The 18526-nt window shown below is 40.6% G+C and overlaps 1 protein-coding gene across 3 annotated transcripts in view; it reads left to right on the top strand.

The window, feature by feature from the left end:
• AHR (aryl hydrocarbon receptor) overlaps positions 1-18526 on the top strand; it is a 72012-nt gene that overhangs the window by 7262 nt on the left and 46224 nt on the right. For all 3 annotated transcript variants that reach the window (XM_039332697.1, XM_039332716.1, XM_039332707.1), the window contains exon 3: positions 11241-11428. In XM_039332697.1, coding sequence (XP_039188631.1) covers positions 11241-11428 — 188 coding nt within the window. The remainder of the gene's footprint in view (positions 1-11240; positions 11429-18526) is intronic.

Genomic DNA, 18526 nt, shown 5'->3' with positions numbered 1-18526 from the left:
GTGAATCTTGCAGTTCTTAAATTAGTAACGTGACTGTTAAGTGAATTTGGTTTCCCCATTGACTTTGTCAGAAAGTTGGAAAAGGAGATCATGTGACTCCAGCACATTGCAACCATCATAAACGTGAGTCAATTGTCAAGCTTCTGAATGTAAACTATGTGACAATGGAGATGCTGCAATGGTCATAACTGTGAAAAATAGCAATAGTGCTTAGACTTATATACCGCTTCACAGTGCTTTACAGCCCTCCCTAAGCTGTTACAGAGTCATCATATTGCCCCCAACAATCTGGATCCTCGTTTTGCTGATCTTGGAAAGACCTTGACCCAGTGAGACTAAATAGAATTAGCCTGCAATACTGCATTCTAATCACTGTGCCACCATGGTCATAAAAGTCACTTTTTTTCACTGCTGTTGTAACTTTGAACTGTCACTAAATGAATTGTTGTAAGTCATGGACGGCCTATACATGTTTCTCATAGTAGCTGACATATCAGCAGATGACCTAGGCCAGAGGTAGGCAACCTTGGCTCTTTTATGACTCATGGACTTCAACTCCCAAAATTCCTGAGCCAGCTTGAAGTCCATGAGTCATAAAAGAGCCAAGGTTGCCTACCCCTGACCTAGGCTCTGTGTCTCTCCACAATCACATAGCGTGTTGTTATCTACTAAGGAGCCTCCGCTTGAGCGTATTGGTTTTACATTTAGGCATTCCAACTCTCAGCTGGTTCAGGGTCCCTTAGAATGAGGTCAGATCCTTCAGCTATATCTTCCTTTATTATTCCTTGCTCAATGGTCTTCTTTCTCCATCTTTTAATAAGATTTTGTTCTTGTGTATTGTTCGTTCTTGCCATAAAGCTGTTCCTAGATCTGTGGGCTTGGGACACATGTGCATTCAGAGGATGCTGAGCATCATTCTCTTGCTTAGTTCTGTTCTCATCTGCTGCTATTCTTTAAAGTCAGTTTGGGGTAGTGGTTATGGCATCAGACTAGAAACAAGGAGCCCATGAGTTCTAGTCCTGTCTTAGCCATGAAAGCCAGCTGGGTGACTTTAAACAAGTCATTCTCTCTCACTTTACAAGATTACTGTTCTGGGGAAAAAAATATTAAGTATGGAGGAGAAATGATATTAAGTATGTTCATCGCTTTAGGTTATTTATAAAAATAATAAAAGGAATATAAATAAATAAATACATTCTTAAAGTAGTTACATGAATACACTGAGACCAAATGTTTAATTGACCTCTGTAGTGCAAAAATTCATATGCTATTTATTTTTCACATTCAAAATAGTTTGATCAGTATACTCCATATCTGACTTTGCAGTATGATAGGTCTGTGCTTATAAAGCTGCCTTAAGAGATGAGGCATATTATATACTAGTTTCTGGGCTTTATGCAAAAGTAGTACACACCCATAAAATGTTCCCAGAATTTACTTTAGAGGTGATAGTTGTTTGTTATGCAATATTTACTATTAAGTAATATGGCTTGTTCTGTAAATAATAATGGACTCACTGGTATGCAACTAGATTTTAAAATGTTAACTTGTTCAATTATTTTCTAGCATAACATAATTATCTTTAAATAGTTACTAGAAAACTGTCTTTTTTTGCTGGCTATTCAGTTTTTCATATAAAACTTCCAAACAGGATATATTTGCAATACAGTCCTGAAATGAATAGGATGTTTACAGCCAAGCCAAGCAAATAGGTATTTCAACATTTTAATAGAGAACTGATTTTGACAGAAGAAGGCCATTCCATCAACTGTTTTCTGTACATAGAATTAAAGTTGACAGGAACATCTTCTGATTTTATTATTGCATATAGATCAATAGATGCCACCATGCCATATAAAAATACAAACAATGCAAAACAAGGGATAAATGATTTTTCTGCCTTTCCTGCAAACCACATTCTTAAGCTACTAAAATTGATGATGGGATTGTTTTTGAAGCACCTAGAACAGACATATCAAACTCACAATGTCACATGACGTCGCGCAACGTATCAGGATGGTTTTACCATTGCCGACAATGGGGTGGGCACAACTTCGGGATGATGCATCCGGCCCATGGGCTGGCAGTTTGGCACCCCAATCTATGCCCTAGTGGTGGGATTCAAATATGTGAACAACTGGTTGTCTGTGTGGATGTTGCTTCTTGTCCAGCCCCTTGTTCAAGCAGAAGAGCTATACCATTTCAAACAAGTGACTGTCTAGTGTCTTTTTAAAAACCTCCAGTGATGGAGCACTCATGATTTCTGAAGACAAGCTGTTCCACTGGTTAATTGTCTTCACTGATAGGAAGTTTCTCCTTAATTCCAGGTTGCTTCTCTCTTTGTTCAGTTTCCAAATATTGTTTCTTTTTTTTATTGAAAAGTTTTATACAGTATACAATATCCCCAAACCCACCCACCCCTAACCCTCCCCCCACTTCCCAGAGCTGAGTACAGGGTTACAAATTAATAATCAAATTCTAATTAACATTATCCAACTATATAAGTAACCAAATCCATAAAATACTTTAACTCCCATTTAAGATAAATATAAGCAAATTAAAACAAAAAGAATAATATAAACAAGTCAATATTAATTAAACCATAGTAATACCAAATCTAAAATGAGTTATTATATTATCAATACTAATCTGAAATTTACTCATAAACTAGATGAAACTTTTTAATCCCATATTTATTCTGAATATAATTTATCCATCTTCTCCAAACCGAAATATATCTTTCTTGTGTATGATCCTTCAAATAGGCAGAAATTTTTGCCATTGTTTCTTGTCTTGCCTTCTGGTACTTTGGAGAATAATTTGAATAATTATAATTCTTCTTTGTGGCAGCCCTTCAAACACTGGAATACTGCTATCATGTCTCCTCTATTTTTTTTCTCTTTAGACTAGCCAAACCCAAGTCCTACAGCGTTCTTCATATTTTTTAGTCTCCATATTTTTTGATTATTTTAGTTGCTCTTCTCTGAACTTTTTCCAAAGCCTCAACATCTTTTTTGTAGTATGGTGACCAAAATTGGTTGCAGTATTCCAGGTGTGGTCTTACTAGAGCTCTATTTTATAAAGTGGTACTAATACTTCGTGTTATCTTGATTCTATGCCTCTGTTTATACAATCTAGGATTTTATTAGCTTTTTTGGTTGCTGCTGCATACTGCTGGCTCATAATCAAACGATCATCTCCAGAGTCCCTCTCACAGTTACTATTTTTGAGTCAGGTCTTGCCTTTGATTTTTCCTACCTAAATGTAAAACCTTGCTTTTCTCCACATTAAAATTCATTTTGTTGGATAGGGCCCATTGTTCAAGTTTGTCAAGATCTTTTTGGATCCTGAGCTTGTCTTCTAGGATGTTATCTGCCAGTTTAGTGTTATCTGCAAATTTCATGAGTTCCCCTTCTCATCTCATCTAAGTCATAATAGTTCAGTTCAGTTCAGTTTAGTATAGTATAGTAATAGTATAGTATAGTATAGTACAATATAGTACAATATAGTACAATATAATATAATATAATATAATATAATATAATATAGTATAATAGCATTGTATACTTTAATATAATAGTGTAATAATTCATGATACATATCTTAACTATGCTGTTTTGTTTCTTCATTAGTATATTGATCCAGGAAATCACTGAGAAAAATCATAAATCTTATGTATGTGCTACTGTTAACTGTATGTGAAGTACTCTTTGAATTTACTATGAATTCCTTTTGTATCTTTTCTTTGAATATTTCATTTTTAGACTATAAATGGATATTATGGGTCAAATTTGTTCTGTAGAATATAAATGCTTTTAGGGCATAAGGCATCACTTTATATCTTTACCGTATATGTTATGAATGAGAAGAAAAGCTATTTGGTATTTGTCCTTTGAACTTTGCCTAAGTGTACCAGCTTCTATAGTTCTGATAAACTATATATCTTTTAGAAAGCAGTGGGACTTGCTGATAATACTGTGATCAAAGAACTATAATTGGCTTATTAGGAGATTTGTTATCTGGAGTAACCTAGTATCTGATGACAAAGACCTGAGACATGATTGGATGATGCGTGAGAATCTAGAAGTGTATTTTTATTTTTCTCCTTTTCTAATTTGATCAATCTAATTGAGGCAGCCACATCTGGAAATTTTGTTCCTAACAAGTCCTTTATTTTCTACCCAAGCTGTTGTTTTGCTCATATTTCCTTGATGTAGATTTGAAAATGTTATGTGGTTCCTTCTTTATTTCCATATGGATATTCATGAACATATTTAATATGGTAATTTTAAGACAACATTCTATAACAACAGAATATTTCAATGTTTACTTTGGGAAACAATCATTTAAAAAGAAAGATAGCTTTTGTTGTTTAATTTGACTTCAGTTTTTTTAAAGTTTTACATTTAGGCAGGAAAAATCAAAGGCAAGACCTGATTCAAAAACAGTAACTGTGAGAGGGACTTTCGAGATGATCATTTGATTATGAGCCAGCAATATGCAGCAGCAGCCACTGTCTTGAGTTGATTTCCATTGCTGTCTTCCACAGTTCAATTCATGCTATGCTCAGATTGGTCTGTCTAGACTTTTGAGTCTTGGGGATTGCTCTACCTATAAGCAACTGTTGTTTGAGCCTATGAATGTCCCCATGCCCTTCTGAGTTGTGCTAGTGTAATTATCCATATGGTTTTATAGCACAGTGGCTATGATGCTTGATAGAATTTTCTCTATTGTGGGGAAAGAAGTTATAGACCTATAGTTAGATGGTGCTGTTCCCTTGCGTGGGTTTTTAAATAATCATCACTGTCCTTTCTTGTTAGTCAGGAAGATGGGAGCATCTGGTTCATTTGTGCTACTCTGGGAGCCTGCTACTAACAGCTGTTCATCTGTGCTTCTAGCATTCATGCTAATTCTTTAGCAAGTAGATATGGATCATGTCTGGGCCAGGTGCTGTTCATTTCTCAGCCTGTTGTTGGATGTCTGTTACTGTGCTGATGACTAGAATGCTATAGTATTCTCTCAGGTTCGCAGTGCTTTGCATTGGGGTTATATGTCTTCTTTTTCTCCTGTATTTTTCCAGGCCTGTTCAGTTTTTACTGTTGGTGGTTCTGTTATAACTGTATTATATTGTGGATGCCTTGGATAGTTCTTTGGAAACAGGGCATTTAGTGAGCTTTAGGGCTTCAGATGGAGTTAGGCCATTGTATTTTTTTCAATAACTGAATTTTATCCTTAATCTTCACATCCTTCTATAGTTACACCAGCTGACTAGTTTTTGTACAAGTTGCAGAGTATGTATGTGTCGAATAAGTAAGTATATATGTATGTATGCATACATGCATGCATATATGTATATGAATTTGGACTTGGGTAGTATTGTATTCTAGAGGATAGGCATAGCAATGGTAAATGCAAACATCCTACTAAATGACAATCCCTAAAAGATGGGACCAGGAGCATGCTCCTGCTGTCCAAGTTAATGGAACAGGCAGAAATAATGGAATTGTGATTGTTCATGCAACATATGGCATTGTGTATAAAAGGCCATGAATTTCACCCAACTTTCTTTTAACTATTTGGTACAACATTTCATCTTCGCACAACTACCACATAAGAGGACAGAATTTGTTTCTTGGACTATAATTTTCTTGGAAAATTATATTTCATGTATTATGTATTATTTTTATGTATTATTGTTTGCAACAGTATTCTTGACTAAATCTTCTACAGTATTTAAATTATTTTGTTAACCTGCAGCTATTACTGTAAGGAGCTAATCTGATTCTTATAATATTTATCACATTTTACCAGTTTGTTTTTGTTTCTGACAATTGTTGCAATCTTTTTGGAACTGCAGTTAACTGTCAGTCTGCATCTTCTAAAGATTCTGAAAATACTCAATGATATTCAGAGAGTAAGCTGTTTTGCAAGTTAAATCTTTTGGAGAAGACTAGAGGACTCTTTGCATCTTAACTATATTTTATTTTGACTTGTAAATCTAGCCTAATAGGACTTCATCCGTTCGTGAAAATACAAGAAGCAGAGTATGTAAGTATGAGAGAGTTAATTCTGGTAGTACAATAGCTTGAGATTATATTTGGTAGCAATAGTAGTAAACTGAGAACATGGTATTATTGAGAATAAAGCAGAAGGTGCTTCTATTTGGTAAACTCGTAGGCTGCTTTTAAAAGATTCTAGAAAAGAAGCAGTGTAAAACAATAGCTCAGAAAAAAATATTCTTCTAGTTAAATGCTGTATTCTAGTTAAATGCTGTTAATGCTGGGCTGCATTAACAGAGGGATAGAATCAAGATCACGTGAAGTATTAATACCACTTTACAATACCTTGGTAAGGCCACACTTGGAATATTGCATCCAGTTTTGGTCACCATGATATAAAAAAGATGCTGAGACTCTAGAACAATGTTTCTCAACCTTGACAATTTTAAGGCATGTGGACTTCAACTCCCAGAATTCCACAGCCAGCATTGCTGTGGAATTTACAGTGAACAATGCTGGCTGTGGAATTCTGGGAGTTGAAGTCCACATGCCTTAAAATTGTCAAGGTTGAGAAACACTGCTCTAGAAAGAGTACAGAGAAGAGCAACTAAGATGATTAGGGGACTGGAGGCTAAAACATATGAGGATCGGTTGCTGGAATTGGGTATGTCTAGTTTAACGAAGAGAAGGACGAGGGGGGACATGATAGCAGTGTTCCAATATCTCAGGGGCTGCCACAAAGAAGAGGGAGTCAAGCTATTCTCCAAGGTGCCTGAAGACAAGACAAGAAGCAACGGATGGAAACTAATCAAGGAGAGAAGCAACCTAGAACTAAGGAAAAACTTCCTGACAGTTAGAACAATTAACCAATGGCACAATCTGCCTCCAGAAGCGGTGAATGCTCCAACACTGGAAGTTTTTAAGAAGAGACTGGACAGCCATTTGTCTGAAATGGTGTAGGGTTTCCTGCCTGAGCAGGGGGTTGGACTCGATGACCTCCAAGGTCCCTTCCAACTTTATTATTATTATTATTATTATTATTATTATTATTATTAATAATAATAATAATAAAAGATCTTACAGAATTTTAGGTATGTTCACTGCCTTGAGGTATTTATAAAAATAATAAAGGATGGTAAAATAAATAAACAGTAGCTTTTTTCACACATAATGGGAAAAATACTAAATGAGCCATGAAATGTAAAATAAGATATGCCATCTTTAGTGTCATCTTATCTAATTATACATTTTTTAAATGTATTAGGACAATGACTCGTAGAATCAATGGTAATAAACTTTGAAGGTAATATGGTGTAGAAATTTGAAAGCAGGGCCTAGTTTGGTTTTGGCTTAATGATCAGACTGAAATCTTTAATTTACAGTGAACATTCAAGGAGACCTTTTCCACTATATGATTCACTCATTTAAAAGCCTTTTTAAAAATCTAGACATTTATTTACTTTCACAATTAAGTTTTTGTAAGCATAAGGACATGTAGTTATTATAGAAGTCAGTCATGATGAAATATTTAAATTTTATCTGGAACAGAACATACTGATCTAGAACTCAATAGTTAGATGGATTAAAAGTTTCTGCAATAATATAAATTTATTTGTGCCAACAAAACACATTTTCAATATAAATTAGGAAGAATGCCAACTACTGGTTCCATGACTCAATTCACATATTAACCTTGTTGTGTGGGTGGACGTTTGAAAAGCAACTATGTGCATATTATATGTTTCATAAGTTATTTATGTAACTGTGTAACTTTGGGGACTCAATTGTGCAGTTGCAAATGAAAAATATGTTTCAACAACATAGAGACACATGCATACCTAAGCCTGCGATTTAAGATTAATGACAGTGCTATCTGAGGAAATTAGCAAATGAGTCTGTTTGTTTATACCATCTTATGTAAATATATTTTCAATTCTTGGTGAATATATTTGTATTCTGTACTTGGATTTAAATATTATGGCTCTGATTGGATATAGTAGTTACAGTAGATATAAAAAGTCTACACACCCATGTTGAAATGCCAGATTTTTGAGCTACAAAAAAATCAGACCAGGATAAATCACTTCAGAAATTTTTACTTTTAATATAATAAATTAGCTGTACCATTCAATTGAAAAACAAACTAAAATCCTTTAGGATGACAAAAATAAATAAGAAACATATTATAATCTGGTTGCATAAGTGTTCACACATTTAAACTAATACCTTGTCAAAGAACCTTTTGATTTCATTATAGTCTTATGGGATAGGAGCCTATCAGCATGGCACATCTTGCTTTAGGAATCTTTGCCCACTATTCCTTGCAAAAGTGCTTCAGATCTGTTAGATTGCAAGATCATCTCCTGTGCACAACTCTCTTCAGGTCACCCTAAAGATTTACATTTGGATTCAGTTCTGAGCTTGACTGGGCCATCCCAAAACATTGATTTTATGGGGAAGCCATTTTTTTTTGTTGATTTGGAAGTATGATTTGGATCATTGTCATGTGAAATTTGTAATTCCTCCTCTTCTTCAGCATTTAAGCAAAGGCAGCTAAAGAAAAGCAGCCCCAAAACATAATGCTGCCATTACCATGCTTTACTGTGGATATAGTGTACTTTTGGTAATGTGCAGTGTTGTTTTCTGCCGAGTATCTTTTGGAATTATAGTCAAAAGGTTTGATCATAACAGATTCTGTCAGACTTGATGTAGAATTTTGCAAAATGTAGGTGGGCTTGGATGCTTTTCTTTATAAGAAAAGGCTTCCCTTTGCCACCCTACTACACAGCCATGACATATAATGAATATGGGAGATTGTCATGATATGTAGTAAACAGGCAATACTTTCCAGAAATTCTTGCAGCTCTTTTGATGTTGCTATAAGCCTCTTGGTAGCCTCTCGGATCAGTTTTCTTCTTCTTTTTTTCTTTTTTATCAGTTTTGGAGGAACATCCCTTTCTTTGGTAATGTCATTGCTGTGTCATAATTTCTCCACTTGTTGATGACAATTTTCACTGTGTTCCATAGTATATCGGACCAGTGGTGACGAACCTATGGCACACGTGCCAGAGGGCACTCAGAGCCCTCTCTGTGGGCACGCGCACCGTTGCCCCAGCAGAGTTTGCCAGAGTAGTGAGCACGTGGTGTTTGGAAACGAGCAAGCGATTGTGGTGTTGGCCTCCCCGGGGGTGCCCCAGAGATGGCGAGGGACTGGCACCCACCACCCTGGCCCCAGCCATGCTCACCCAGTCTGCCATGACCATTGCAGCCACGCCCACCCATTGGGCTACACCCCCTGCCCCCCTTAGGGCACCACAGTGCTGATGCAGCCCGGGCACTTCGCAATAAATAAGTGGGTTTTGGGTTGCAGTTTGGGCACTTGGTCTCTAAAAGGTTTGCTATCACTGGTGTATCCAATACCTTGGAGATTTTTTTGAACCCTTCTCCTGACTGATGCCTTCCAATAATGAGATCCCATTGAAGCTTTGAAAACTCTTTGCAGACCATGGCTTTTACTGTTAGAGGCCACTGAGTAAATGTTAGAAAACTCCAACTAGTACAGCTGAACTTTATATCGGCTTGATCAAAGTCACTTTAATTGATTGCAGGTGTATACCGACTACTATTTAACATCACTTTGAATGTGATTGATTAATTCTGAACACAGCCACATCTCTACTTATAAGAGGATGTGCACACTTATACAGTCATGTTGTTGTACATTTTTTATTGTTATTTTTTTGTCCTAAAATATTTTAGTTTGTTTTTCAATTGTATAATTTATCTTTTATATTAAAGGTGGAGAAATTCTGAAGTGATTTATCTTGGTCTGATTTTTTTTACATCTCAGAACTTTGGCATTTTAACAGACCTCTATTAGGTTTTTTATATCTATTGTATATGACCATTTGTTTTTATGGTGTGTAGGTTTTATAGTGTATATGAGTATATAAACTATCCTGAAAATTTCTGGAAGTATAAAATATCAATTTTATAAATATATATATACTATTTGGGATCTGGTAAGTTATAGTGGGTAAGATGCTGGATTAGGAAGAGAGAACCCCAGGTTGTAGTCATTTTTTAGGCTCAGTCAGCTAGGTAACTTTGGACCAGTCACTGTCTAGCTGGCAATTCAAAAACATAAATTTATCTAACTGCACTGGGTCAGCATAGTTGATTATAGTCCAGTGGTTCTCAACCTGTGGGTCAGGACCCCATTTGGGGTCGAATGACCATTTCACGGGGGTCACCAAACAACGCAATCCACCATTTCCCCCCTTTTCCTTAGCTGTGCTACTTCCTTTTATTCTATTGGATTTTGAAAGCCAATAGAATAGACTCTCTTGAATAGAATCTAATTCTATTGGCTTTCAAAAGCCAATAGGAATTGTCCAGGCTGTCTCTGCCCTGCTGAGCCTGCCAAAAGTCCCATTCTGCAAACGGTGCTGCAAGTTGTCTGCAGTGAAGGCAAGCTGTCTGGAAGTTTCCACCCCTCCCTGCTGAGCAACTACTAAAAATATAAGTAAAAGAGGGCCAGGGGTGGGAGGTGGGAGGCCGGCAGGTGCAGGGAGGGTTGCTGGCGCGCATGGGGCCCGGTGGGTGCCTTACCTCCCTTGGGCTGGGCCAGCTGGTGGCCCAGCCGGTGGTCAGCCTGCGCCGTCTCTGTTGCTTGCCAGCTACGCCTCGGCCGGCGCAGGGGGTGGCACCCCGCATGCGCGGCATTCCCGGGCAGGGAAAGTCCTCAACTTACGACCGGTTGAGTAGTCCTCGACTTACGACCGGTTGTTTAGTCCTCAACTTACGACCAGTTGGGGATCGCAGCATTAAAAAGCTTGAGAACCACTGTTATACTCAATCACTGTCAGTAATAATAATGTATACCATTTTTTTAAAAAAATAATAAAATAGAAAACTTAAATATAACGTTTCTTTGATAATTATACATGATATCTATTGATAAGACAGTTGCAAGATATTATCATTTTAAAACCAGTAGTATGATCAGAATATCCTCAAACTCTTCCCCTGCTCCCCCTCTGCTTCATCGCTTTTTAACAGCTTTCATTTTAATGGAAGAGATATCTTTGGAAACAAAAATATGTTTGGGACATACATATTTCACTGAAATTCATAGGACCGCTAAGAAAATATATATATTATTTGGGGATACTTTTGAGTGGTGGGTGAAAACACGTATGTTTTAAAATTTAATCTCACTATGTCCTATTATTATGGCAGAGTAAAACCTTCCCCTCCTGAAGGAGCGAAGTCAAATCCATCAAAAAGGCATAGAGATCGATTGAATGCTGAGCTGGATCGTCTGGCTAGTCTTCTGCCATTCCCTCAGGATGTTATTGCCAAATTGGATAAACTGTCTGTGCTTAGACTGAGCGTGAGTTACCTGAGAGCCAAAAGTTTCTTTGATGGTAAGAAATTTGAATTTGTTTTCCTGACTGACCATAATGTTAGTATTCTCTTTAAGTTGTCCTCTTTTTTAAAGCTGAAATTGAAAAGAATTTGGCTGTGAATTTTTTTAAAAAATTAAAGTTGTGCTCCTTTTAAAAGTTGCTGACCTTTTAAGCAATATTAATAAGCTTTTGGCAATTTGTTGATCTGCTTCTAGCATCTTACTATCTCATGTCATTTATTTTCCTTATGTATATGCATATATTTTTAAAAAGAACATCTTTCTTTCTGAGAGTTAGAAAGTAAATGAAAACTCTGACAGTTGTGTGTATAATGTTTGTAATTGTACTTTGTACAATTGCAATTGTACTTTGTATCAATGTGCTATGAAATTGTGTAAGAGATTACACAATTTGTATATTGTCTCTAATTATCAATCAATTAAATATCTAGTAATAATAGGCCATTAGAACGGTTACAGTAGAACACAATAACCCCTGTAGAAACAGTGTTCAGAATCTGAAATAATAATTCATTACCTGATTAGATTTGAGACCCCTTTTCAAGATCCACTGCAGGTTTGGGCTGGAAAAGATGTTTCTGGTCCTTTTCCACCTCTGCATTTCCCATTTCCAGGAGAACAGTCTCAGTGCATAATTTTACAAAATGTTTAGGAAAGTAAGTATGAATACCTCTCAAAAAACACAGCCACATAAATGAATTTATAGCTTTGTTAAATTTTGATCTTGTGAGTTGTGTTACCAGTGGAATTTGTTAGAATAGATAGTTTCTTGAAAACAAGTCCAAGGCAAAAGTTACATGCTAAATTAATTTTAGTGTTTGTGAGAGTGTTTGATTTTTGGTAATTCTGTAAAATTTAATTCAGTAGAATATGCTTTATAGTACAGGAATGTTGGGTAGTTGTAAAATACAGAGTTTTCCCCATCTTGTTCATTTCTTCTCAGTGCTTAGGATGATTTCATACCAAGGACCTTTCTCTAGCAGAGCAGAGCAGAGCAGAGCAGAATAGAAGTACCACCACTTAGCAAGGTGTCAAAAACTTGATGACTAAAAAAAAGGGGGGGATTTTGGGTTTTACTGATTAATTTATTTGCTTTTTTTATTTTTTTTATTGAAAATTTTTATAAATTTTAACAAAAAAACAGAAGAATAATAATACAACAACAACATAGACAAGAAACAAAACAAAACAAAACAAAACAACCCTTTCCCTAACCCCCCCAAAACACCCACTCCCTCCCCCCCCCGGAGCTTCCCAGAGCAGAATATAGGCTTAATTAAAAAAAATAAAAAAGTTATATGAAAAAAGAGAATATAACTAAGATATATGTATGTATATAAAAATAAAAGTTATAAAAAAGCTAAATAATATTTTTTTATATCCAATTTAAATTGTATAAACTTTATCCATTTATCCCAAACAGCAAAAAATTTCTCTTGCGATTGTTCTTTTAAAAAAGCCGAAATCTTTGCCATTTCCGCCAAATAAGACACTTTAAGAAACCATTCCTGCAAAGTAGGCAAAGATTCCTTCTTCCAGTATTGTCCTACTAACAGTCTTGCGGCTGTAATCAAGTTTAATTTTTATTTGTTATTATAGAAATGGCTAGTTTACATTATTACAAAAAAGTAAAAAGTTGAGATTCGATGTTAATGCTTCATTCTCCAGTACAGGAGATGGAGAATCCACCAGTGGGTTTTCGCTGTCTGCCTGCTCTTGAGACCAAGTAGCCAAACTTGACATGCCCTCTCTTGCTAGGAGATCCAGTCTTGACGTGGTCTCAGCTCTTGAAGACACGTCAGGTTTAGCTCTCAGGTTTTTGCAATTCAGTTAGCAGATCAGAGATCCATTGTTGAATTCTCCTTGCATTGATTCAGGTATTTGTACTCCCCCCAATTAGGATTACACCTTAAAAGATCTTCCAACCAATTTCCCTCAGGAACGCTGGGATCAGCTCTGCCTCAAATCGGCTGATTTGAGGCTTGTAGGGTGAAGGTGGGGGAGAGTAATTCCCTATCTATCCCCAGGGCTCGGGGGGGGGGAATCCCTTCAACTTGGCTCCACCGTTAATTCCCCTGCACAGCACTTTGCGCTGCAGTCAGCTCACCCCCACAGCTTAAATATTGCTTTCCAAGCCTCTGGAGGCTGTTTTCCAACGGCCCCAAAGTCGCGGCCGCCATTTTGGACGTCTGATGAGCCCAGAACTCAAACGGAGATTTTCCTTTGCTTTTGCAATCAGTTTCTGACAAGATTTAACTAGAGCCCTGCTTTCCTTGCACAACGTTTTGCACTGCAGTCAGCTTATCCCCACAGATTAAATCTTACCTTTCCAAGCCTCTGGAGGCCGTTTCCAATGGCCCGAAAGTCGCGGCCACAATTTTGGACGGCTGACGAGCCCAAAATTCAAACGGAGGTTTTCCTTTGCCTTTGCAATCAGTTTTTCTAAGCGAATTTAATTGGAGTCCTGCTTTTTGAGACAGGGGCTTTCACAGCAGTCCCCTAATCGATCTCAGGAAGCCTTACCAGAATTTGCTGCAGCTGTCATTTTTGGCGTGCCACACGGTCGGCCTTGCATTGTTATCAGCCAAATTATTAACTGAAGGCCTCAGCACGTTACAGGACATTTCCATCAGAACTCCAGGCCATTAATTTTCAGCACAGCTGAGAGACATTCTAGCCCTGCACAGCAACTGCCATTAGGCCTCATCAATTGTATCATTATTTACAGCCAATAATTAACTGACTAGGCCTAATTTCTCAGACCACCATCTTGTTTTGGAGCTGCCATTTTGAATTCACATTGCCTCTGTCAGGCCTCATCTCAGGCCCTCTGCGCCTTTCATTGGGCCATCTGGTGCATCTTGACTGGCCACCTAAGGCCTCCGGACGGAGCCCAGAACGGGTCCCAACCGTGCCTTTGGCATCTGACTCAATTGCTGTGACCAAAGCCCAGAGAGAATTTTGTCTGGTTAGGTGGTCAGAGAAGCAGTCTTGTTACTTGTTCCAATTTTGCTTCCACCAACTGCTTGCCTGCCCGAGCTTCACCTCAGTTTCCCTGAGACTGCTCAACCAGGATGGAGGACTCCACAATGCCTCAACCCATGAGCACTGCCTCCCCATCCTCCAGTTATGGCCAGCAGAAATCCTCTGAACAGAAGGTGGCAGGCAAGCTCAAATCCAAGGCCAAGGCCACTCTCAAGAAGCCTTCCAAGCCACTCTCAAGAAGCCTTCCAAGTTGGCAGAAAAGCAAGCCAGCCGTAGGCGCCAGGCTCTGGAGAAGGAGTTCTCCAGAGCACAGAGATAGGCCGGATTAGAGAGAGATCAAATGGTGGCCCCTGAATTTGACCTTCCTTTAGGTCTTTCAACCTCGGCCCAGGGCGTGTGGTCTCTCACAGGTTCACCCGCCACACTTAGTTCCCCTTCTGAATTGGCACAACACACAGCAACCATCTCGGGTTCAGCTCCAGAGGCCACCTTCCCACCAATGGCCGCAGGGCTCAGGGGACCAGACATTTTCTCTGATGGCCGCCTTGAGGCCTTGCTATCCAGGGTTGTGGACTGCTCTCTAGCAGAACGGTCCTTCCATCCATCCGGGCAGGGGGCTTCTACATCGGGCATGCCACTTTATGTGCCTCCTACGGGGTTTCCTATACTTCAGGAACCCACATCTCCTGCACAATCCTCCATGAGCGGATACTCATCCTGCAGGGTGAGGAGCAGCCAAAATTTAATCTATCAGAGGAGGAGGAACTTCCCCCTGAGCCCTCCCCATCGGGAGGCCTGTTCAATCCAACTCTGTTTCTTCCCGTACTTCGCAAGGCCACATAAACGGCAAACATAGGGTCCGATCAGTTTCCTCTGCCACAGACAACATCAGATTCCAGTCCAAATCCGATATTTTTCGAAACGGTGGCAGCACAACATCACGTTCCATGTCCCTCTATTTTTCTTAAAGGGATAAAAAAAAACAATGGGCCTCTCCTTCCTCCTTTCTTTCTATAAGGGGGACTGATAAAAAGATTTTTAGCACCTCCATAGATCTCACTGAGGCCCTGGAAGTCCCCAAGGTAGACGAAGCCTGGACCCCTCTGGTATCCCAGAGTGCAGTTGCTGGGCACATGTCGGAGGCGCTTAAAATGGATGACAGAAAATGGGACCAAACTTTCCAGAAGACCCATCAATCTGCAGCATAGGCAATTAAAACGGCCACTTGTGTGTCCTTTTTTGTGCGGACCACCCTATTATGGCTTCATCAACTTCAGGCCAGAGTCCCTGATGAGGACATTTGGACTCACCAGAACCTAAGCAAAATGGTGGCGGCACTGAGTATGCTGCAGACGCAATGCTTCAGTCGACCACCTTTGCATCTAGGTCCCTTGCAGCCAACATTACAGCCAGAAGTATGCTGTGGCTGAAACACTGTCAGGCTGACGCCAAAGCAAAATGGCGTCTGGCAACTGCTCCATATCTGGGCAATAATCTTTTTGGGGAGGCCCTGGCCCCGTACCTTGTGGAAAACAAGGACAAGTGGAAGGTCATGGCTCACTTGAATAAACAGTCCGACAAACGTCCCACTCCATATGTCCATATGGCAGTCCTTTCAGCCAGCAGCAAGTTCAATTGCCACTCAGCCCTCCCGCTCATACACACCCAGGCAGGACAGGCCATATGACCATCCGTATGACAGGCCGGCTTTTTGGCCTTGACAACAGAACCAATCTAAGAGGCCATTTTGAGGGGCAGGTCGCCCCTATAGGAGGTCCAAGTGACTCTTACACTGCACTTCCCATTGGGGGAAGGCTGGCCCACTTCTTCCATCAGTGGGAACTCACATCCACGGACGCCTGGATCCTACAAACCATCCAGCTTGGTCTGTCCCTGGAGTTCCTAGCCAGTCCCCCAGACCGCTTCATCTCTTGTCCCATTTCCCGGAATCCACTCAAACAGAGACTTATGCAGGAGGCCATTCAACATCTTCTAGAGATTCAGGCCATAGAACTGGTACCGCCGGATCACATGGGAGAGGGATTCTACTCTTTCCTTTTTATGGTTCCCAAGACCTCAGGAGGATGGAGAGCAATTCCCGGACCTCAAGGGTCTGAACTATTACATCACATACAAGAAATTCAAGATGCAATCACTCCAGTCCATCCTGGGAGGCATCAGACAAGGAGACTTCCTGGCGTCAATAGACCTCACAGAAGCGTATCTCCACATCCCCATCCATCCAGCTCACCGGCGGTTCCTCAGGTTCTCTTACAAGGGCAGTCATTTCCAGTACAAGGCCCTTCCTTTTGGCCTCTCCTCAGCTCCCAGGGTGTTCACCAAGATCCTAGCTGTACTGGCCGCCCACTTACGCATCCGGTATGCGTCCAGTGTTACCTGGATGACATCTTGATCCAGGGCAACTCAGTCAGACCTGCAACTAACTATTCAGGTCCTCCGACAGCACGGGTTCTCGGTCAACTTCCAAAAAAGCCAAACAGTTCCCTCATCCAGGCTTCTGCACCTGGGAGCCATCATAGACACCACAAACTGCATGGTCTATCTCTCCCAGGAGCGGTTGGTCAGCATCAGGGACCTGGCTCGTTGGGTATACAATGACCGCATCGTTCCACTGGTCTTATTCTCCCAGCTTCTGGGAAAGATGGTCTTCTGCATAGCCATAGTTCCCTGGGCCAGACTCCACTTGTGGGAGCTTCAATGGTTCCTCCTGCCATTCCAACGGGCGAATGCCAGCGCATCCAACCGCCAGATCAGGCTCCCAGTCCACACCCTCAGATTTCTACGACAAGCGATGTCCAAGGGATCACCTTTCAAGGAGCCGGACCACGTCACCATTACGACGGACGCCAGTCTATTCAGTTGGGGTGCCCATCTACAGTCTCAGTTTGCGCAGGGCCATTGATCCCGTGCAGACCTGAGACACAACATCAATTGGCTGGAGCCCAGGGCCATCCATTTGGCTCTTTGCCAATTCTGACACTGGATCAGGGACCGCCATGTATTGATCCTCATGAACAACGTGGCGTCCAAGACCCACATGAACCGGCAGGGGGGCACCAGGTCCAAGTCCCTTATGTCTGAGGCATGGCTCCTGAGCAGAGTCCAACCTAGCCTCTCTCAGGGCCAAACACATCTTGGGGGTCAAGAACCAGCAGGCAGACTTTCTGAGTTGCTCTACAGTAGACCCCTCAGAATGGGGATTGCATCCGTATCTCTTTTCTGAGATCTCCCGCAGGTTCGGCCATCCGATCCTCGACCTGTTTGCATCGTCAAACAATGCCCAACTCCCCAGGTACTTCTCCCGTTATTACCTTCCAGGGGCGGAGGGGATGGACGCCCTGCAGACTCCGTGGCCACAGGGTTCCTTTATGCCTTCCCTCCCCTCCCGCTCATTCCAGCAACCATCCGCAAACTGCTCCAGGAACAGGCGGAAATGATTCTCGTGGCCCCGTACTGGCCACAGAGGCCCTGGTTTGTCGATCTGATGAATCTCTCCCGGTCTCCCCCGTGGAAGATTCCTCCGCATCGCGTGTCCTTGCACCAAGGGGTCCTCCAACACCCGGACCCTCAGTGGTTGCAATTGACCGTTTGGCACTTGAGTGCAGCATCATGACACAGGAGTTATTCTCATCAGGGTAATCACTATGATTCAGGCCTCTCGTCACCCGGTGACCAATCGCATTTATGATTCTTCTTGGAAGAATTTTTGCCATTGGTGCAGAAGGCGACAACTGGATGTCTACAAATTAACCATTCCCCAGATCGTAGATTATCTTCTGGACGGTCTGGACAGAGGCCTGGCTCCTGCGACCATTCGTAGGCAGCCCTATCCACGTTACTCACTTGTGCAAATTCAGTTCCTTTAGCTCTCCATCCTAAAATACGAGCCTTCATCAAGGGTGCATGCAACACCAGGCCTCCCGTGGTGCATAGTTACCCCTCTTGGGAGCTGCCTCGTGTGCTTTGCGCTTTAACAAAGCCACCCTTCGAGCCCATTGCTGCTATATCATTGCGGGCCTTGTCCCTTAAGGTCGCATTTTTAGTCGCCATCACGTCAGCCAGGCGTATCTCCAAACTGGCTGCTCTCTCG

This window comes from Crotalus tigris, unplaced genomic scaffold, assembly GCF_016545835.1.
Source record: "Crotalus tigris isolate CLP2741 ecotype Arizona unplaced genomic scaffold, ASM1654583v1 scf7180000017624.2573661763:2888555, whole genome shotgun sequence".
Taxonomy (NCBI): Eukaryota; Metazoa; Chordata; class Lepidosauria; order Squamata; family Viperidae; genus Crotalus; species Crotalus tigris.
Note: the sequence above shows the minus strand (reverse complement) of the source record. Positions and strands in the feature narration are given on the sequence as shown.